The sequence below is a fragment of the Salvelinus sp. IW2-2015 genome, unplaced genomic scaffold (genome assembly GCF_002910315.2).
Source record: "Salvelinus sp. IW2-2015 unplaced genomic scaffold, ASM291031v2 Un_scaffold3205, whole genome shotgun sequence".
NCBI lineage: Eukaryota > Metazoa > Chordata > Actinopteri > Salmoniformes > Salmonidae > Salvelinus > Salvelinus sp. IW2-2015.
The window spans coordinates 58,616-82,676 of record NW_019944492.1 but is presented as its reverse complement, the minus strand read 5'-3'; the positions used below and the strand labels follow the sequence as shown (position 1 = coordinate 82,676).

General features: G+C 44.1%; 1 protein-coding gene across 1 annotated transcript in view; it reads right to left on the bottom strand.

Moving 5' to 3' along the window:
* Nucleotides 1-4,252: 4,252 nt before the first annotated feature.
* The window catches only part of LOC112075505 (rho GTPase-activating protein 42), a gene marked incomplete at its 3' end in the record, with an annotated part of 74,602 nt that continues 54,793 nt past the window's right edge, over nt 4,253-24,061 (bottom strand). Inside the window, exon 3 of the mRNA XM_024142498.2 lies at nt 4,253-4,314. Coding sequence (XP_023998266.2) covers nt 4,253-4,314 — 62 coding nt within the window. The remainder of the gene's footprint in view (nt 4,315-24,061) is intronic.

The window sequence follows — 24,061 nt, the reverse complement described above, 5'->3', positions numbered from 1 at the left end:
AGATGTCGAGCAGGAGGGCCTCCTGTTGGTCCAGAACCAGTGGATGATATTAGAGTCGAGGCAGGAGGGCCTCCTGTTGGTTCAGAAACCAGTGGATGATATTAGAGTCGAGCAGGGGCTTCCGGTTGGTTCAAACCAGTGGGATGATATTTTAGGTCGAGGCAGGGAGGGCCATCCTGTTGGTTCAGAACCAGTGCGATGATATGAGGTCGAGGGCAGGAGGGCCTCCTGTTGGTTCAGAACCAGTGGATGATATTAGAGTCGAGCAGGGAGGGCCTCCTGTTTTGGTTCAACCAGTGGATGATATTAGAGGTCGAGGCAGGGAGGGCCTCCTGTTGGTTCAGAACCAGTGGATGATATTAGAGGTCGAGGCAGGGAGGGCCTCCTGTTGGTTCAGAAGTTAAACATTAATAATGAACGATCTTTGTGATGGTGTATATTTATAGACTACAGGTACATAAACTAATGAAAATGCTATTGTGTTCTATGATATACATTTATGACATTTATTATCTTTGCAATAATATATATGAAATGTAATTATTAGACTGTGAGAATGTTGACGTGTCAATGGCTCAGAGGGGGGGTCCCTCGAGGCCAGGCTTTTCTAGTGCTAAAATGTAACGATATAAAAGTGAATAAGAGATTTCCACAGCAAACCTCCTTTGTTCTTTGTTGTGAGGTTGTCCAATTGTTCTGTGCTGTGCTGCTGTGCAGTTTCTACAACAGGTCTAATGAATGATGTGGGCTGTTTTGGCCTGACTTTAGTTCAGACGACAAGAATTCATGAAACAAGTGGCCACAGACAGAAAGCGCTTGTTCTCCTCAAAGGCCTCTGTGTTCCTTTGTGTTCAGTCACGCCAGGGGAGAAATGTCCACCAGAGCTGTTGCCAAATAATTGAATGTTAATTTCTCTACCATAAGCCGCATCCGACATTGTTTTAGAGAATTGGGCTCCCGAGTGGCGCAGCGGTCTAAGGCACTGCATCTCAGTGCTAAAGGTGTCACTACAGTACTTGTAAAGCTAGAATGTTGTCTTTTTTAAATGTATTTAACCTTTATTTAACTAGGCAAGTCAAGAACAAATTCTTATTTACAATGACGGCCTCCCCCTCTCCTCCCACAGGGCGGCGCACAATTGGCCCAGCGTCGTCCGGGTTTGGCCGGGGTAGGTCGTCATTGTAAATAAGAATTTGTTTTAACTGTCTTGCCTAGTTAAATAAAAGGTTAAATTAAGAAAAAAAAAGGAAAAAAAGTTGTCAGTACGTCCGACCGGCCTCACAACCGCAGACCAGGTGTACGGCGTCGTGTGGACGAGCAGTTTGTTGATGTCAGCGTTGTGAACAGAGTGCCCCATGGTGGCGGTGGGGTTATGGTATGGGACAGACATAAACTACAGACAACGAACACAATTACATTTTATCGATGGCAATTTGAATGCATGAAAATAATGCGACGAGATCCTGAGGCCCATTTTGTTTAAGGTATCTGTGACCAACAGACGCATATCTGTATTCCCAGGTCATATGACATCTATAGATTAGGGCCTAATGAATTGATTTCAATTGACTGATTTCCTCATATGAACTGTAAGTCAGTAAAATCTATGGAATTGTTGCATGTTGCGTTTATATTTTTGGTTCAGTATATAGCTTATCTTGCCAGGATATATCCATTACGTACTGTGTCTCTTGGTGATGAAAACAGGCTGTTATTTTCTGTAAAACACTTTGAACAGGACCCCTTTCCTTTCTCTGGGTCATAGTTGGAGATACAGCCATACAGCACCCTATTCCCTATGGGTCCTGGTCTAAAGTAGTGCACTGTACAGGGAACGTGATGCCATTTTGGACACAACCACAGAGTAATGTAAATGAAACAAACCTGACCGTTTCTTGTAGCGGAACTTTCCATCCCTATACATCATTCCCCTGTCATCCTGTCAAAACAAATCTTATACGCTCCCCCGATGGCATTTCCTGTTTGAGAAATAATTACAGACTATAATGATATAGCTTTTGAGTGCCTCCCTAATGGCACCCTATCCCCAGTATAGTGCACTATGGGCCCTGGTCAAAAGTAGTGCACTATAAAGGGAACATTTGGTACACATCCGTATTGAGTTGGCTAAGGTGACAGTCACAGGCCCTAAACACTGGGCTTAGCCAGTTCAGAAGAGAATATGTCTTCTTCTTCGTGGCTCAGATGAGAATATGTCTTCTTCGTGGCTTCATCTACTTATTCTGTATTGGTCAAACAGATTACCACGAATGAACTACCAATTGACTGTTTCCTCAATTTATAAACATCATTTACTGTGGTGTATTTTGAGACGGTCCCTTAAATATGTAGATAAGTAGAGGTGTCGGTTAGAGGGTTGGTGTAGCCAGATCACAATACAACATGGCACCGTACGCTACAATAACATCCAGTACAGGGTTGGTGTAGCCAGATCACAATACAACATGGTACCGTACGCTACAATAACATCCAGTACAGGGTTGGTGTAGCCAGATCACAATACAACTGGTACTGTACGCTTACAAGTAACATCCATACAGGTTGGTGTAGCCAAGTATGCAATACAACATGTACCCGTACGCTACAATAACATCCAGTACAGGGTTGGTGTAGCCAGATCACAAATCAACATGGTACCCGTACGCTACAATAACATCCAGTACCAGGTTGGTGTAGCCAGATTCACAATACAACATGGTACCGTACGCTACAATAACAATCCAGTACAGGGTTTGGTTGTAGCCAGATCACAATACAACATGGTACCGTACGCTACAATAACATCAGTACAGGGTTGGTGTAGCCAGATCAGCAATACAACATGGTACCGTACGCTACAATAACATCCAGTACAGGGTTGTGTTGCCCAGATCACAATGCAACATGGTACCGTACGCTACAATAACATCCAGTACAGGGTTGGTGTAGCCAGATCACAATACACATGGTCGTACGCTACAATAACATCCAGTACAGGGTTGGTGTAGCCAGATCACAATACAACATGGTACCGTACGCTACAATAACATCCAGTACAGGGTTGGTGTAGCCTTTACTCAGATCACAATACAACATGGTACCGTACGCTACAATAACATCCAGTACAGGTTGGTTGTAGCCTTTTTGTGACCTAGTACAATATCATTCAACACAATGCTATTTTCATGGTCCATCCAATCACATTTGGAATTGACAATAAATGTGGACATCAATTCAATATAAAAGGTTTCAGTACATTGCCGCTGGCAGCCAACCTACTCAGTTACTCTGAATGTGCTATGCCTGACATCACTGTTCGGCTGCAAACTGACGTCTGGCATAGCTATGGCACTACCAGGCTAACTACATTGTTGAGCCTCCATTACACCAGCCTGAGTTAAAGGCAGTTAAAGGGCTCAGTATTCCACTAGTCTTGCTCGCCAGAGTCATGGCTCTGCAGTGTGGTTGTGGGAAGAGACTAGTATGCCACATGCTCCTGCACCGTTCCCTGGACCTGGACTTCATTCTGCATCCTCTCTCGCTAGGCTGCTATAAGCTAACTATAATGGGGTTGGTATATTTGCTATTTGAAAAAGTGTCCAGATAATTTCAGAGCAGAGAACTTGGTGAACAGACATAGTGGGATCTGAGAATAGTTGAAGCACCTTAACCGCTAAATTAATGTCTTAAATTTCTTAAATTTTTGTTTATACGGACCTCATCATTACACAGCCTCTCTGGGTTTGCTGCTATATGCTAACTATTAGTAACAATATCTGTCACTTTATAACGTAAAAAATTGGCTACACATTACAGATGTAGGGTATTCATTTGAGCCAGTTTTCTACAGCAGGAAATGTTAATCAGTATGTGGATTATAATTCATGGACATTTGTGTAGGGGTTAATACATTATCCATTCGGGGCGAATCAAATCTGAAATGTCAAAGTTGAAATGACAAACTTTAGAAGTCTTTTTTTTWWWACTCAAATACACTACAAGTTTGCATTTCCTGCTTTACAGGAAAAATTCTCTGCAACAAAAGAGTGATCAAATTAAGATCCTACATCTGTAATAGGCCTATAACCGCAATAACCGATAGGACGGATCTAATCTGTACCAAATTAAAATAGAACAATGAAGTTGATGACCACTTTCTCATGGCATACGTAAAGAGGATATAAAAGAGGATATAAAAGAGGATATAAATAGTTAAAGAGGATATAAATAGTTGAAATAATTGAATTGTTACCAAGCGTCTCCTCTCCTCTTCCACTGTGTTCAGTAGCTGGGAAAACTCCTTGAACGACTGGGCTGGAAAAGAAAGAACATACAGGATCTCTTTAATCTAATATCAGTTCCGGGTTAAAGGTCATATACACAGTATGAACATGTGAGTTATTAACGTGGGAAACATCAATGTGGCAGAGGATCGATACAGGTTCCATTAAGTAAATATGCATTGATCTATTGTGTCAGGTACTTAAACTACTGTAATGGAGTTTTACAGGTCAGGGGTGGGAGGGAGTAATGTTAAACTACTGTAATGGAGTTTACAGGTCAGAGTATGTTAAACTACTGTAATGGAGTTTACAGGTCAGAGTATGTTAAACTACTGTAATGGAGTTTACAGGTCAGAGTATGTTAAACTACTGTAATGGAGTTTACAGGTCAGAGTATGTTAAACTACTGTAATGGAGTTTACAGGTCAGAGTATGTTAAACTACTGTAATGGAGTTTACAGGTCAGAGTATGTTAAACTACTGAAATGGAGTTTACAGGTCAGGTTGTTAAACTACTGTAATGGAGTTTCAGGTAGATATGTTAAACTACTGTAATGGAGTTACAGCAGAGATGTTAAACTACTGTAATGGAGGTTACAGGTCAGAGTATGTTTAAAATATGTAATGGAGTTCACAGGTTGAAGTCATGGATAAATCATAAGTAGGTCAATAACATGAAAACAGGTCTGGGTTCAAATGCATGACAACACAGGCCATGGGTCAAAAGATTGAAACATAGGACATTGGGTTCAATACGCATGACACACACAGGGCCCTGGTTTCAATAAGCATGACAACACAGGGCCCTGGGTTCAATAAGATACAAACACAGGGCCATGGGTTCAATAAGCATGACAACATAGGACCCTGGGTTCAAAACGCATGAAACACAGGGCCTGGTTCAATAAGCATGACAACACAGGTCCCTGGGTTCAATAAGCATGACAACATAGGACCTGGGTTCAATAAGCATGACAACACAGGGCCCGGGTTCAATAAGCATGACAACACAGGGCCCTGGGTTCAATAAGCATGGACAACACAGGGCCATGGGTTCAATAAGCATGAAAACATAGGACCCTGGGTTCAATACGCATGACAACCAGGCCCTGGGTTCAATAAGCATGACAACACAGGCCATGGTTCAATAAGCACGACAACATAGGACCCTGGGTATATATGCATGACATGACAGGGCCTGGGTTCAATAAGCTTGACAAACACAGGGCCCTGGGTTCAATAAGCATGACCAACACAGGACCCTGGGTTCAATAAGCATGACAACACAGGGCCCTGGGTTCAAAAGCATGACAACACAGGGCCTGCGTTCAATAAGCATGACACACAGGGCCCTGGGCTCAATAAGCATGACAACACAGGGCCCTGGGTTCAATAAGCATGACAACACGGGCCATGGGTTCAAATAAGCATGACAACATAGGACCCTGGTTCAATACGCATTGACAACACAGGGCCCTGGGTTCAATAAGCATGACAACATAGGACCCTGGGTTTCAATAAGCATGACAACACAGGGCCCTGGGTTCAATAAGCATGACAACACAGGGCCCTGGGTTTCATAAGCATGACAACACAGGGCCCTGGGGTTCAATAGCATGACAACCCAGGGCCATGGGTTCAATAAGCATGACAACATAGGACCCTGGGTTCAAACGCATGACAACACAGGCCCTGGGTTCAATAAGCATGACAACACAGGGCCATGGGTTTCAATAAGCATGACAACATAGGACCCTGGGTTCAATACCGCATGACATGACAGGGCCCTGGGTTCAATAAGCATGACAACACAGGGCCCTGGGTTCAATAAGCATGGCAACATAGGACCCTGGTTCAATAAGCATGACAACACAGGGCCCTGGGTTCAATAAGCATGACAAAACAAGGGCCCTGGGTTCAATAAGCATGACAACACAGGGCCCTGGGTTCAATAAGCATGACAACACAGGGCCCTGGGTTAAATAACATGACAAACACAGGGCCATGGGTTCAATAAGCGACAACATAGGACCTGGGTTTCAATACGCATGACAAACCAGGGCCCTGGGTTCAATAAGCATGACAACACAGGGCCCTGGGTTCAATAAGCATGACAACATTGAGACCCTGGGTTCAATAAGCATGACAACACAGGGTCATGGGTTCAATAAGCATGACAACACAGGGCCCTGGGTTCAATAAGCATGACAACACAGGGCCCTGGTTCAATAAGCCTGACAACACCGGGCCATGGGTTCAATAAGCATGACAGCACAGGGCCCTGGGTTCAATAAGCATGACTGAAGCATCCCATGGCTGAACCCTGGCTAGAGCCGACCTGTTACAGTAACAGAACCCTCCCATGGCTGAGCCCTGGCTAGACTGGACCTGTTACAGTAACAGAATATCCCATGGCTAAGCCCTGGCTAGACTGGACCTGTTAAAGTAACAGAACTCCCATGGCTGAACCCTGAACCTGTTACAGTAACAAAACTCTCCCATGGCTGAACCCTGGACCTGTTACAGTAACAGAACTCCCCATGGCTGAACCCTGAACCTGTTACAGTAACAGAACTCTCCCATGGCTGAACCCTGAACCTGTTACAATAACAGAACCTCCCATGGCTTGAACCCTGAACCTGTTACAGTAACAGAACTCTCCCATGGCTTGAACCCTGAACCTGTTACAGTAACAGAACTCTCCCATGGCTGAACCCGAACCTGTTACAGTAACAGAACTCTCCCATGGCTGAACCCTGGACCTGTTACAGTAACCGAACTCTCCCATGGCTGAAACCCTGAACCTGTTACAGTACAGAACTCTCCCATGGCTGAACCCTGAACCTGTTACAGTAACAGAACTCTCCCATGGCTGAACCCTGAACCTGTTACAGTAACAGAACTCTCCCATGGCTGAACCCTGAACCTGTTACAGTAACATAACTTTCCATGGCTGAACCCGAACCTGTTACAGTACAGAACTCTCCCATGGCTGACCCTGAACCTGTTACAGAACAGAACTCTCCCATGGCTGAACCATGGCTAGACTGGACCTGTTACAGTAACAGGAACTCTCCCATGGCTGACCCTGGACCTGTTACAGTAACAGAACTCTCCCATGGGTGAACCCTGGCTAGACTGGGGCCTGTTACAGTAACAGAACTCTCCCATGGCTGAACCCTGAACATGTTACAGTAACAGAACTCCCATGGCTGAATCCTGAACCTGTTACAGTAAACATAACTCCACCATGGCTGAACCCTGAACCTGTTACCAGTAACAGAACTCCACCATGGGCTGAACCCTGACCTGTTCAGTAACAAGAACTCTCCCATGGCTGAACCCTGAGCTAGAACGGACTTTACAGTAACAGAACTCTCCCATGGCTAAGCCTGGCTAGACTGGACCTGTTACAGTAACAGAACTCCACCATGGCTGAACGCTGAACCTGTTACAGTAACAGAACTCCACCATGGCGAACCTGAACCTGTTACAGTAACAGAACTCCACCATGGCTGAACCCTGGCTAGACTGGAACAGATACATTCATCTTGTCTAGTAACTGTATACACTGTCTATTGATATACGTAGCATAGCAACATTATGTGAGCCATACTACTGTAGTTGTTGAAAAGAGTACCAGAGAAATTAGTGATTTCCCATGGATAAAAACTTCACCATCTAGCCTGAAGGGTCTGTAACAGTCTGAACTGGCAGTGGCCGTAGTTTGATGGCCGTACGCTTCATTCAATACAGCTCCAGAGTAATGCATGGGTCCAAAATGGCACCCTATTACCTTATATAGCGCACTCTTTTAACATGCCTCTGGGCAAAAGTAGTGCACTACAAAGGGAATAGGGAGCCATTTGGAACGCATACATGGACTGGTCTGGCTGCTGTTGTGGTGGTCAGCCCTCTGTCTCAGCCTGTGTTCAGGTCCAGCCATTTACACATGGTCTGAGAGAGAGAGAGAGAGGTTCCCTGCTGCTCGGCTTGCCAGCACAGAGACATCATTATCACCAACTACGCAACCTGGTTGGGCCATCATCCAGACACACTCTTTCTGTTTCTCTCTCAATTCAAGGGGCTTTATTGGCATGGGAAACATATGTTAACATTGCCAAAGCAATGTCTGTCTGTCTGTCTGTCTGTCTGTCTGTCTGTCTGTCTGTCTGTCTGTCTGTCTGTCTGCCTGCCTGCCTGTCTGTCTGCCTGTCTTCTGTCTGTCTCTCTGCTCTCCAATAAGTCTATGCCAGACAGTGTAAAACCTCTACTACATTACAGGCATGCCTGTTAAAAACGTCCTTTATCACTTCATCAGCAGCACAACCCTCACATGGGGTAGAACGGGTCTCAGCTGGAGACCCTGCCTGTCCCAAATGGCATCATATTACCTATATAGTGCAGTGCATACAGTAGCCCTATGGACCCTAGTCAAAAGTAGTGCCCCATATAGGTAATAGGGGGCAATTTGTGATGCTGCTGCTGATGGGAGGAGATTAGACGCTTAAGAGAGGAAATGAAAGTCAGAGAGAGGTAACCAGGGTTACAGCTGCATATCCTTGACCGGGAAATGAGGAGAGAACCACCAATAGTTCTGATGATGAGTCATGGAGAGATAGAGAGAGAGAGCGAGAGATAGAGAGAGAGATAGAGAGAGAGAGGGAACAGAGAGAGAGAGAAGAGAGAACAGAGAGAGAGAGAGAACAGAGAGAGAGACAGAAGAGAGAGAACAGAGAGAGAGAGAGAGCACAAGAGAGAGGAGACAGAGAGAGAGAACAGAGAGAGAGAACAGAGAGAGAGACAGAGAGAGAGAGAGAACAGAGAGAGAGAACAGAGAGAAGGAAACAGAGAGAGAGAACAGAGAGAGAGGAGAGAGAGAGAGAACAGAGAGAGAGAACAGAGAGAGGAACAGAGGAAGAGACAGAGAGAGAGAACAGAGAGAGAGAAACGGAGAGAGAGAACAGAGAGAGAGAACAGAGAGAGATGGAGACAGAGAGAGGCGGGAGGGGACCTGACACCTTCAGCACACAGGGGACAAACACCTACCTGAAGGTGACAGTATTCCCTCCCCCATATGCCCCCCTAGACACAACCACGACAACATAAACAACAACGCCTATAAGAAATCCCGCTATGCCCTCAGACGAACCATCAAACAAGCAAAGCGTCAATACAGGATTAAGATTGAATCCTAATACACCGGCTCTGACGCTCGTCGGATGTGGCAGGGGTTGAAAACTGTTACGGACTACAAAAGGAAACCCAGACGCGAGCTGCCCAGTTACGCGAGCCTACCAGACGAGCTAAATGCCTTTTATACTCGCGTCGAGGCAAGCAACACTGAAACATGCATGAAAGCACCAGCTGTTCTGGATGACTGTGTGATAACGCTCTCTGTATCCGATGTGAGCAAGACCTTTAAACAGGTCAACATTCACAAAGCTGTGGGGCCAGATGGATTACCAGGACATGTACTCAAAGCATGGGCAGACCAACTGTCAAGTGTCTTCACTGACATTTTCAACCTCTCCCTGACCGAGTCTGTATTACCTACATGTTTCAAGCAGACCACCATAGTCCCTGTGCCCAAGGAAGCGAAGGTAACATGCCTAAATCCTTACTGCCCGTAAGTCGGTAGCCATGAAGTGCTTTGAAATCTGGTCATGGCCCACATCAACACCATTATCCCAGAAACTCTAGACCAACTCCAATTTGCATACCGCCTCAACAGGTTCACAGATGACGCAATCTCAATCGCACTCCACACTGCCCTTTCCCACCTGGACAAAAGGAACACCTATGTGAGAATGCTGTTCATTGACTACAGCTCAGCGTTCAACACCATAGTGTCCTCAAAGCTCATCACTAAGCTAAGGACTCTGGGACTAAACACCTCCCTCTGCAACTGGATCCTGGACTTCCTGACAGGCCGCCCCCAGGTGGTAAGGGTAGACAACAACACATCTGCCACGCTGATCCTCAACACTGGAGCCCCTCAGGGGTGTGTACATAGTCCCCTCCTGTACTCCCTGTTCATCCACGACTACGTGGCCAAACACGACTCCAACACCATCATTAAGTTTGCCACACCAAGACAGTCATGAAGAGGGCACAACAAAATATTATCCACCTCAAGAGACTGAAAAGATTTGGCATGGGTCCCCAGATCCTCAAAAAACTATACAGCGGCACCATCGAGAGCATCCTGACCGATTACATCACCGCCTGGTATGACAACTGCATGGTTAGTGTAGAAACCTCCCAAAAAACAATTGGCCAACAGCAAATGCTATCCCTTTTAGACAATGTCCTGCACAAAACAATGTCATGCAATAGTGAAAGTGTAAACTTAGCAGTAGGAAGCCTAAACAGTATATTTGATCTATCAGCTAACATGTCAAATTTTAATTCTGGCAGAAAACCTAAGATGACTAACAACAATGAGAAATGGTTTGATAGAGAATGTAAAAACTTAACAGAAAACTATCCAACTGAGAAAACTATCCAACCAAAAACACAGAGAACCAAAATGCCTTAGCTTACGCCTTCACTATGGTGAATCACTAAAACAATACAGAAATACACTACGGAAAATGAGGGAACAGCACGTCAGAAAACAGCTCAATGTGATTGAAGATTCCATTGAATCAAATCACTTCTGGKAAAATTGGAAAACACTAAACTAACAACAGCACAAAGAGCCATCTTCCCAAAACAGAGATGTATGGATAAACCACTTCTCCAACTTCTTTCAGCCATATAACAAAGAGCAAACAGCAAAAACATTCACATTATAAATTACAAAACGTAGAATCAGCTATTAAAGACTACCAGAACCCACAGGATTCTCCAATTACATTGGATGAGCTAGATCATACTCCAACATTTCCTTAGTGAAAACAATGAACTGAGCAAATGTCAAAATGGCTTCTTACCAAAATACCGTACGACAGACCACGTATACACGCTGCATACAATTATTGACCATTAAAAACAAAACAAAAAAGCATTTTGACTTAATTTGCCATGAGGGTTTGCTATACAAATTGATGGAAAGTGGTGTTGGGGGGAAAGCATATGACATTATACAATACACGTACACAACATTGGAGGATTCTCAGAGGAAATTATTGAAAAAAAAAAAATTATAGTGAAAGTTATCCTTTTTAGATACAATTATACTAAATATATTGATGACACCAAATAATTGATTAAAAAACACTGGTTTGCAATGAAGGTCTACATTAGCCTCAACAGCACTCTATAGGGCAGCACCATGGGGTAGCCGGAGGACAGCTAGCTTCCATCCTTCTATGTGTACATTGACTTCAATACAAAACCTAGGAGGCTYGTAGGCCTCACCCCCTTCGATAGACAGTACATGGTAATTATGACCACTTCCGGAGGATGTCCTCCAACCAATCAAAGCTTTTGCAGTATGAACTGACATGCTGTCCATCCATTCATAGGATTAGGATCAAAGAACGAACATAGTGTGTTGTATTGGGGTTGTGCCGCACAGCATTATGGGGTGGGGGTTCTATGTGTTGAGAAGCTTGGTGATTTGGTGACATTATTGGATAGAGATTGAAAAGTGATAGTTGGGCTTTTTTTTTCAATTCAAAAGAGTCTATCCATTAGAGGACATGGAGGAGGTAGATTATAAACTGTTTTCTTGTTTTTAGAACTTTATTTTTGTGTCCAGTTAGAGCAATTTATTTCAATTTGCATTGCTAACTTCAGTAGGAAAAGAGGGGTTCAGTGACCTAAAGAAACATCGATCGTTCAGCTAAACGGCAAAACAAAAGCAGGGAACATCAGATTCAAGATTCTGGAAAAATGMCGCATCGATCATGACGAAGGTCTGCGTAGTCAAACTGCGTAACACAACGAGAAGAAGAACCAGGGATGTTCTCAAGCGGCTTGAAAACAAGCTTTTAGAGAAACAGAAAGTTGCACTAACAACTACAAGGAGCAGTTATCATCAGATATGTGGATGATCAGGGCTTTATTTAATCATGTTCCCTGATTAAAAGGTGATGACAGCTCCACCCCACTACCATTGTCAACTCTCCTGACATTAACTGAAGACCCAAACTGTTACAGACCTATATCCATCCTGCCCTGCCTTTCTAAGATCTTCGAAAGCCAAGTTAACAAACAGATCACCGACCATTTCGAATCCCACCGTACCTTCTCCGCTATGCAATCTGGTTTCCGAGCTGGTCACGGGTGCACCTCAGCCACGCTCAAGGTCCTAAACGATAGCATAACCGCCATCGATAAAAGTCAGTACTGTGCAGCCGTCTTCATCGACCTGGCCAAGGCTTTCGACTCTGTCAATCACCGAATTCTTATCGGCAGACTCAACAGCCTTGGTTTCTCAAATGACTGCCACGCCTGGTTCACCAACTACTTCTCTGATAGAGTTCAGTGTGTCAAATCGGAGGGCCTGTTGTCCGGACCTCTGGCAGTCTATGGGGGTGCCACAGGGTTCAATTCTCGGGCCGACTCTTTTCTCTATATATATCAGTGATGTTGCTCTTGCTGCTGGTGATTCTCTGATCCACTTCTACGCAGATGACAAAATTCTGTATACTTCTGGCCCTTCTTTGGACACTGTGTTAACTAACCTCCAAACAAGCTTCAATGCCATACAACACTCCTTCCGTTGCCTCCAACTGCTCTTAAACGCTAGTAAAACTAAATGCATGCTCTTCAACCGATCGCTGCCCGCACCCGCCCACCCGATTAGCATCACTACTGGACAGTTCTGACTTAGAATATGTGGACAACTATAAATACCTAGGTGTCTGGTTAGACTGTAAACTCTCCTTCCAGACTCACATTAAACATCTCCAATCAAAATTAAATCTAGAATTGGCTTCCTATTTCGCAACAAAGCCTCCTTCACTCAGCTGCCAAAATATCCTTGTAAAACTGACTATCCACCGATCCTCGACTTCGGCCGATGTCATTTACAAAATAGCCTCCAACACTCTACTCAGTAAACTGGATGTAGTCTATCACAGTGCCATCCGTTTTGTCACCAAAGCCCCATATACTATCCACCACTGCAACCTGTATGCTCTCATTGGCTGGCCCTCGCATCATATTTGTTGCCAAACCCACTGACTCCAGGTCATCTACAAATCTTTGCTAGGTAAAGCCCCGCCTTATCTCAGCTCACTGGTCACCATAGCAAGACCCACACGTAGCACGTAGCTCCAGCAGGTATATTTCACTGGTCATCCCCAAAGCCAACACTTACTTTGGTCGCCTTTCCTTACAGTTCTCTGCTGCCAATGACTGGAACGAATTGCAAAAATCACTGAAGCTGGAGACTCATATCTCCCCCTCTAACTTTAAGCAACTGCTGTCAGAGCAGCTTACCGATGGCTGCAGCTGTACACAGCCCATCTGTAAATAGCCCACCCAACTACCTCATCCCCATATTGTTATTTATCCTCTTGCTCTTTTGCACCCCAGTATCTCTACTTGCACATCATCATCTGCACATCTATCACTCCAGTGTTAATGATAAATTGTAATTATTTCATCTCTATGGCCTATTTATTGCCTTACATTCATAATCTTCCACACTTGCACACACTGTACATAGATTTTTTTCTATTGTGTTATTGAYCGTAAGTTTGGTTATGTGTAACTCTGTGTTGTTGTTTTTGTCRCACTGCTTTGCTTTATCTTGRCCAGGTCGCAGTTGTAAATGAGAACTTGTTCTCAACTGGCCTACCTAGTAAATAAAGCTGAAAATAAAAATTAAATTAAAAGCCACGTCTCGCTCATCCACTGGCACATTTACTCTCCAAGCACTGTGACCCATCAATGTTCTCTCAATACTGTATGTAGAGTCAATCACACTCACATTATTACACATCCATGATTTTACTCCTTGCTTGGACTAACTCATTCTGAGCTCTTTTTTCTCTTTTTTCTTTTTAYCCCMTTTTCTCCCCAATTTTCGTGGTATCCAATCGCTAGTAATTACTATCTTGTCTCATCGCTACAACTCCYGTACGGGCTCGGGAGAAACGAAGGTCGAAAGCAATGCGTCCTCCGAAGCACAACCCAACCAAGCYGCACTGCTTCTTAACACAGCGCGCCTCCAACCCGGAAGCCAGCCGCACCAATGTGTCGGAGGAAACACCGTGCAACTGGCCCCCTTGGCKCGAACCCAGAGACTCTGGTGGCACAGCACGATGCCAGACCACTGCGCCACCCGGGAGGCCCCGAGCTCTTTTTTCTCACTGTGTAGTGTGTTGTGTTATTGTTTTTTTCTTCCCAGTCAAATCCAGTCATGCACTGAAGTCAAGCRTCTGAACACCTCAACTCAAGCCTCATACCCTCATTCAATCACTGCTGTGATCCCTTCCCAACACTGTGTACTGTAGGTATCCCTCTCATTCCTTCTCCATAATATTGTACTATAAATGTATTTATTAAATGCTTTAGGTTAAAATAATTACTCTTTGACTATTTTTAAACACACTTTGTCATCACGTGCGTTCTGCGCCTATACTGTGGGTCTMCAATCCTCCTCAATTTGTCATGTCACCAGCCTCCACTGGTACAACTAAAAACAAATGTGTGCAGTTAAAATTGGCAAAAAACCATACACATTTCTTCCCACAGGGCCGTGTGGTGAGACAGGGATGCAGCATAAGCCCCACCCTCTTCAACATATAAATCAACAAATTGGCGAGGGCACTAGAACAGTCTGCAGCACCCGGCCTCACCCTACTRGAATCTGAAGTCAAATGTCTACTGTTTGCTGATGATCTGGTGCTTCTGTCCCCAACCAAGGACGGTCTACAGCAGCACCTAGATCTTCTGCACAGATTCTGACAGACCTGGGCCMTGACARTAAATCTCAGTAAGACCAAAATAATGGTGTTCCAAAAAAGGTCCAGTTGCCAGGACAACAAATAKAAATTCTAGAAACTGTTGCCATAGAGCATACAAAAAACTATACATACCTCGGGCCTAAACATCAACACCACAGGTAACTTCCACAAGGCTGTGAACGATCTGAGAGACAAGGCAAGAAGGGCGCCATCTACGCCATCAAAAGGAACATAAAACTCAACATCTCAATTAGGATGTGGCTAAAAATACTTCAATCAGTTAAATAACACATTGCCCTTTATGGTTGTGAGGTCTGGGGTCCGCTCACCAACCAARAAATCACAAAATGGGACAAACACCCAATTGAGACTCTGCATGCAGAATTCTGCTAAAAATATACTTAGTGTACAACACAAAATCCCAAACAAACAATTRGGCCGATACCCACTAATGATCGAAATCCAGAAAAGAGCCGTTAAATTCTACATCCACCTAAAAGGAAGAGATTCCCAAACTTTCAATAACAAAGCATCACCTACAGAGAGATGAACCTGGAGAAGAGGCCTCTCAGCCAGCTGGTCCTGGGGCTCTGTTCACAAACAAAAACAGACCCAACAGAGCCCCAGGACAGCAACACATTGATACTGAACCTAATCATGAGAAAACAAAAAGATAACTATTTGACACACTATAAGGAATCAACCAAAAAACAGAGCACATTGGAACACTATTTGGCCCTAAACAGAGAGTACACAGTGGCAGAATACCTGACCAATGTGACTGACCAAAAATTAAGAAAAACCTTGACTATGTACAGATGTAGTGTGCATAGCGCTGCTATTGAGAGAGGTTGCCATTGTCACGCCCTGATCTGTTTCACCTGTCCTTGTGCTTGTCTCCACCCCCCTCCAGGTGACGTCCATTTTCCTTATTATCCCCTGTGTATTTATACCTGTGTTCTCTGTCCGTTTGTTGCCAGTTCGTCTTGTTCGTTCAAGCTAACCAGCGGTTTCCTGTCAGCTCCTTTCATTTTCCAGCCTCTCTTTCCTCGTCCTCCTGGTTGTTGACCTTTGCCTGTCCTGACCCTGTACCCGCCAGCCTGACTTCTCTGCCTGACCCTGAGTCCGCCTGCCGTCCTGTACATTTTCCTTACCCTGGATTTTCGACCCCTGCCTGCCTTGACCAGCCTTGACCTGTCTTTGCCTGCCCCTGTTGCCACAATAAACATTGTTACTGCGACAGTCTGCATCTGGGTCTTACCTTGATTCCTGATAGCCATCGGCAGATGTGCACACTGCSCACAAAATGAGGTGGAAACTGAACTGCACTTCCTAACCTCCTGCCAAATGTTTGACCACATTAGAGACACACATTTCCCTCAGATCACACAGACCCACAACAAATTTGAAAACAAATCAAACATTGATAAACTCCCATATCTGTTAGGTGAAATACCGGAGTGTGCAATCACCGCAGCAAGATGTGTGGTCCGTTGCCATGAGAAAAGGGAAACCAGTGAAGCACAAACACCATTTTAAATACAACCTATATTTATCTGTTTATTTAATATTCCTTTCATAGTTAAACTACTTGCATCATTGTTACAACGCTGTACATAGCCAATAATATAACATTTCAAATGTTTATATTCGTTAARAAAAAAATGTGAGTGTAATGTTTACTAATGCTTCCCTTGTTTATTTCCCTTTTGTTGATTGTCTATTCCATTTGCTTTGGCAATGTAAACATACGTTTCCCATACAAATAAAGCCTATTTTAATTAAATTGAATTGAGGGTGGGGGGAGAAAGAGATAGGGGGAGGAGAAAAAGGGGAAGAGAGAAACAGAGAGAGATAGAGAGAGAGCGTGGAGAGAGAGGAGAGAGAGAAGAGAGAGAGAAAAGAGAAAGGCAGAGACATAGGGAGGAAAGAGAAGAAGAGAAGAGCGAGAGAGAGAGAGAGAGAGAAGAGAAGAGAGAGAGAGAGAGAGAGAACGAGAGAGAGAGAAAGAGACATAGGAGGAGAAGAAGAAAGAGAAAGAGAGGAAAGAGAAGAGAAAAGAGAGGAAGAGAGAGAGGGAAGAGAAGAAGGGGGGGGAGAAAAAGAGAGAGAGAAAAAGAAGAGAGGAGAAAGGGAGAGAGAGAGAGAGGAGGAGAAAAAGGGAGAGAGGAGAAAAAGAAGAAGAGAAAGAGAGCAGAGGAGAGAAAAGAGGAGAGAGAGGAAAGAGAGAGAAGACAGAGAGAGAGAGGAAGAGAGAGAGAGAGAGAGAGAGAGAAGAGAGAGAGAGAGAGAGAGAGAGAGAGAGAAGAGAGAGAGAGAGGAGAGAGAGAGAGAGAGAGAAGAGAGAAAGACAAGAGGAGAAAGAGAGGGGAGAAGAAAAGAGAGAGAGTAGGAGAAGAGAGAGAGAGAAGGAGAGAGGGAGTAAAAGGGGAGAGAGAAAAGAGAGGAGAGGAAAAGAGAGGGATTAATATGGTCGTCCCTTTCAAAGTGAAAGGTGGCAAAATACCATTTTGATTTCACCTAATTAAAAGATTCTATCATAAAGAGCGCACATGTTCAACTTCATGAAAAACTGTATGTCCCATCTCATGAGGGTAAATAAAAAATTACTTAGTTTTATAGTGCTATTAAAGTAACAGGGTTGACGATTTAATCTTAAATCAGCCATAAATCCTCGTGACAGGCAATGGCAGCTTGTTTGTATGCAACAGGGAGTGGCAATTGAATGCAGTTTTACAAGATGTGCAATTGCTTAAACATGTTATTCTAGACCGACTCAGTGTCCACCACAAAACACCAGAAATGGACAAAAGGAGAACAGCCCCTGCTTTTACACTGTGTTCTGACTAGATGTTCAATGTTAATTTATAATTTTGTTTAAAGAAATAGTTTCACCATATTAAAACAGAGTTCATGTTGAATTTAAAATATAAATGATCATTCAATAATCTCCAGAACTGACTTTGTCAAGCAACCAATAACTAGGCTTACAATGATGCTGAAACGTGGATTTAGTGGCTGACATCTTCCTAGCAGGACACAGGCTGATATATTCTAGACAGGACACAAGCTCTGACATCTTCCTATACAATGACACGGGGCTGCATTCCTAGAAACAGGTAATTCAGACAGAACAAGGTGACATCTTCCTAGACATGACACAGGCGCTGACATCTTCCTAGACATGACACAAGGCTGACATCTTCCTAGACAGGACACAGGCTGACATCTTCCTAGACAACACAAGGCTGACTTCCTAGACTAACAGGGCTACATCTTCTAGACATGACACAGGGCTAAATCTTCCTAGACATGACACAGGCTGACATCTTCCTAGACACTGACAACGGGCTGACATCTTCCTAGAACATGACACAGGGGCTGACCTCTTCCTAGACATGACACAGGCTGACATCTTCCTAGACAGGACACAGGCTACAATCTTCCTAACAGGACACAGGGCTGACATCTTCCTACATGACACAGGCTGACATCTTCCTAGACATGACACAGGCTGACATCTTTCTAGACATACACAGGGCTGACATTTTCCTAGACATGACAACGGCTGAACATCTTCCTAGACATGAACAGGGCTGACATCTTCCTAGACATGACACAGGCGCTGACATCTTCCTAGACATGACACAGGGCTGACATTTCCTAACATGAACAGGGCTGACATTTTCCTAGACATGACACAGGGCTAGACATCTCCTAACAATGACACAGGGCTGACATTTTCCTAGACAGACACAGGGCTGACATTTCCTAGATGACACAGGGCTGACATCTTCTAGACATGACACAGGGCTGACATTCTTCCTAACATGACACAGGCTGACATTTTCCTAGACAGACACAGGGCTGACATCTTCCTAGACATGACACAGGGCTGACATCTTCTAGACATGACAGCAGCTACATTTTGCCGGCTGATCTTCCTATACATGACACAGGCGACATCTTCCTGCATGACACAGCTATCATCTTCCTAGACATGACACAGGGCTCATTTCCTAACTACACAGGGTGACATTTTCTAGACATGACACAGGTGACATTTCTAGACATGATCCATTAGTTCTGCAAGCGCAGCGTACTCTCCTGGGTTTAGTTATGGATCCCATTAGTTCCGCAGCAGCAGCTACTCTTCCTGGGGTTATTGATCCCCATTAGTTCCTGCCAAGGCAGCAGCTACTCTTCCTGGGTTTATTTGGATCCCCATTAGTTCCTGCCAAGGCAGCAGCACTCTTCTGGGGTTTATTATGGATCCCAGTAATTCTGCAAGCAGCAGCTACTCTTCTGTTTATTAGATCCCATTATTCCTGCCAAGGCACAGCTACTCTTCCTGGGGTTTGTTATGGATCCATTAGTTCTGTCAAGGCAAGGCACTCTTCTGGGGTTATAGATCCCCATTAGTTCCTGCCAAGGCAGCAGCTACTCTTCCTGGGTTTGTTATGGATCCCCATAGTTCCTGTCAAGGCAGCAGCTTACTCTTTCTGGGGTTTATTATGGATCCACATATAGTTCCTGCCAACAGCAGCTACTCTTCCTGGGTTTATTATGGACCCCATTAGTTCTCAAGGCAGCACTACCTTCCTGTTTATTATGATCCCATTAGTTCTCACAGCGCAGCAGCTCTTCTTCCTGGGTTATTATGATCCCCATTAGTTCCTGCCAAGGCAGCAGCTACTCTTCCTGGGGTTATTATGGATCCCACATAATTCCTGCCAAGGCAGCAGCTACTTTCCTGGGGTTTATTATGGATCCCATATTCATCTGCCAAGCAGCAGCTACTCTTCCTGGGTTTTATATGGATCCCCATTATTCCTGCCAAGGCAGCAGCTACACCTTCCTGTGGTTTAATTTATGGATCCCCATTAGTTCCTGCCAAGCAGCAGCTACACTCCTGGGGTTATTATGGATCCCCATTAGTTCCTGCCAAGGCAGCAGCTACTCTTCCTGGGTTTATTATGATCCCCATTAGTTCCAGCCAAGCAGCAGCTACTCTTCCTGGGTTTATTTATGGATCCCCATTAGTTCCTGCCAAGGCAACAGCTACTCTTCCTGGGTTTATATGGAATCCCATTGAGTTCCTGGGTCCAGCAACATTAAGGCAGTTATACAGTGCCTTCGGGAAGGTTATTAGAAAACTTGACTTTTTCCACATTTTGTTACGCAACAGCCGTATTCTAAAAAATATTTTTTTTTTATCCTCATCAATCTACACACAATAAATACCCAATAATTACGAAGCAAAAACTGTTTTGGAACATTTAGCTAATTTATTACAAATAAAGAAAAATAAAAAAATATATTTCCATAAATATTCAGACCCTTTACTCAATACTTGCTTAATAAAGCATCTTTGGCAGCGATAACAGCATCGATTCATCTTGTGTATGGCGCTACAAGCTTGGCACACCTGTATTTGGAGAGTTTCTCCCATTCTTCTCTGCAGATCCTCCCAAGCTCTGTCAGGTTGGATGGGGAGCGTCGCTTCACAGCTATTTTCAGGTCTCTCCAGAGGTGTTCGATCTTGTTCAAGTCCGGGCTCTGGCTGGACCACTCAAGGACATTCAGAGACTTGTCCCGAAGCCACTCCTGCGTTGTCTTGGCTGTGTGCTTAGGGTCGTTGTCTTGTTGGAAGGTGAACCTTCGCCCCAGTCTGAGGTCCTGAGCGCTCTGGAGTAGGTTTTCATCAAGGATCTCACTGTACATTGCTCTGTTCACCTTTCCCTCGATCCTGACTAGTCTCCCAGTMCCTGCYKCTGAAAAACATCCCCACAGTATGATGCTGCCACCACCATGTTTCACCGTAGGGATGGTTCCACGTTTCCTCCAGACGGGACACTTGGTATTCCAACTCCAAGCACGCTGTCATGTGCCTTTTACTGAGGACTGGCTTCCGGCGGGCAACTCTACCATAACGGCCTGATTGGTGGAGTACTGCAGAGATGGTTGTCCTTCTGGAAGTTTCTCCCATCTCCACAGAGGAACTCTAGAGCTCTGTCAGAGTGACCATCAGGTTCTTGGTCATCTCCAAGAAGGTTCTTGGGGCCAGCTCTTTGAAGAGTCTTGGTGAAGAGTCAAACTTCTGACATTTAAGAATGATGGAGGTTACTGTGTTCTTGGGGACCTTCAATGCTGCAGAAATTTCCCCAGATCTGTGCCTCGACACAATCCTGTCTCGGAGCTCTACAGACAACTACTTTAACCTAATGGCTTGTTTTTTTGCTCTGACATGCACTGTCAATTGTGGGAATTATATAGACAGGTGTGTGCTTTTCCAAATAATGTCCAATCAATTGAATTTACCACAGGTGGTCTCGATATCAAGTTGAAGGAACATCTCAAGGATGATCAATGGAAACAGGACCTGATCACCTGAGCTCATTTTCAAGTCTCATAGCAAAGGGGCTGAATACTTATCTAAATAAGATATTTCTGGTTTTAATTTTTAATAAATTTGCAGAAATGTCTAAAAACCTRTTTTCTCCTTGTCATTATGGGTAAACCTGTTTTCTCCTTGTCATTATGGGGTAAACCTGTTTTCTCCTTGTCATTATGGGGTAAACCTGTTTTCTCCTTGTCATTATGGGGTAAACCTGTTTTCTCCTTGTCATCGATAATGTTTAAAGGCGCACTGAAGTCTAACAAAAAAGCTCCTACAGTCTTTTTATCATCAATTTCTCTCAGCCAATCATCAGTCATTTGTGACCAATTTCAGGAAACTAGGTGTATGTCGCGGGTCACTATTTCACAGGAGAACCGTTTGAATGTAAACTGTGTTTTTTGGCAGAAATGCCTTCTCGAACATGTGAACTTTCATGTGCCTTAATAACAAACGTGTATGCCATCTTTAAATACAACTACAATTGTTAAATTACTAGCCTAGTTGTTTTAGCCATGGAAAAAGTCATCAACCTTCCCGCTATCCATGATTGGCTAAGATAATGAGTGGGCTGGACATGCCGAGAGATGAGTTTGGATTGGTCTGCCATATAGCACACATCTGTCTATTTGAGCTGGTCAGTATGTGTAGGTAATCCTGTCCAACGTGGCTTTTTTAAATGTTTCCCGCAGTAAAACTGCATAAACTTAAMATCAAGTTAAAGTGTACTGTTAGCTAGCTAACGTTAGCTGGCTGGCTCGCTAGCTAACGTTATGTGTATGCTGTCCACTTTCTAGAGGACCGAGTTTTGAAATCTGTGGAATTAGAGATCGATAGCTAAGGAGATGGAGAAAACACCTGTCTCCGGATTACATCTTCAAACTAAGGGAAACCATGGCATCCGACAGGAAACGCGTCCAACCACGATGTATAGAGGTAAGACAATCTAGCTAGCTACATTTTAAGATATTAAACGTTTCTAATTCTGACAGGAAGTAGTTTCATTTGAAGTTAAAGAATAATCTAGATAATGTTAGCTGGCTGGCTCGCTAGCTAACTTATTGGTATGATCTAGTTCTTCGTTATCTCAGACCACATGTTGCTTGAACTAGTTATAGCCATAGAACCTGTTGGTTAGCTTACCTGCAGATCATGCAGTGTAAACGTCATGATTGAGATTATGTTTATTGTTTTAGCTAGCTAGCAGGGACACCAATGATCTAAAAGCTTTACTCACCAGACATAATCTAGTTCACTCCAGACACAGACACCACTTAATCTAAGGTTTGTTCTACTCCAGACCACAGCGACACCACTAATCTAAGTTTTTCTACTCAACCCACAGGAACACCACTAATCTAAGTTTGTTCTACTCCAGACCGCAGGACACCACTAATCTAAGTTTGTTCTACTCCAGACCCCAGGACACCACTAATCTAAGGTTTCTTCTATCCAGACTCACAGCGACACCACTAACTAATTGGTTCACCCAGACCACAGGACACCAGCAAATCTTAAGTTTTCTACCCAACACAGGACACCACTAATCCTAATTTGTTCTACTCCAATCCACAGATCACCACTAATCTAAGGTTTTTCACGTCCCAGGCACCACAACACCCACTAATCTAATCTCTGATTCTACTCCAGACCACAGGACACAACTAATTCTAAGTTTGTTTCTACTCCAGACCACAGGACAACCACTAATCTAAGAGTTGTTCTACTCCAAACCACAAAGGCACACCACTAACTAAGTCTACTCCAGACCCACAGACACCACTAATCTTAACGTTCTACTCCAGACCACAGACACCGACGAATCAAGTTGTGTTCGTACTCCAGACCCACATACACAGTGAAAGAGAAGAAGTCAGACCATGATGACAGAAAACACCCCTAACTTGAGAACAACTAACATTCTTTATTGCCTCCATCAATCTAGTTGTCTAGCTGTCCCATTGATTCTGTGATTACTGGTGTAATATGTTGTAGGATTTTGAATGTCACTACAGGAAGTGGAGAATGGAAATCAATACAAGGTCAGTTGAACCCGTCTGCTCCTACAGACAGAGGCTGTATCCCCAAGCACCCTGTTCGCAGAGCCCTATCAGAGCCATAGGCCTCTGGTCAAAAGTAGCGCACTATATAGGGAATAGGATGCTATTTAGGACACACACACAGACAGGCTCCTGGTGACTCTGGGGGAAGAGGGGAGCATCAAAGTAGATTGGTCCTATGGTGCATCAAGACACAGACTATGGGTTCACTGTCTGGGTCCAGTCAAGTCAGTCAGAGAGAACAACAGTTACCATTGATGGCCAGACGATCACATCTTTTCTCCTCGGATAGTAATTCTGCTATCTTGGCCTTTCGCTGTTTGGGAATGGTGGCAAGGGATCACACTTTGAAAAAGTGGTATCTGTTTTAAACAGATATCGAACAGTCTGATTCATCCCAACACAATGCAAAGGTGTACAATGTTGCAGCCTATACAACTAAACAACAACGGA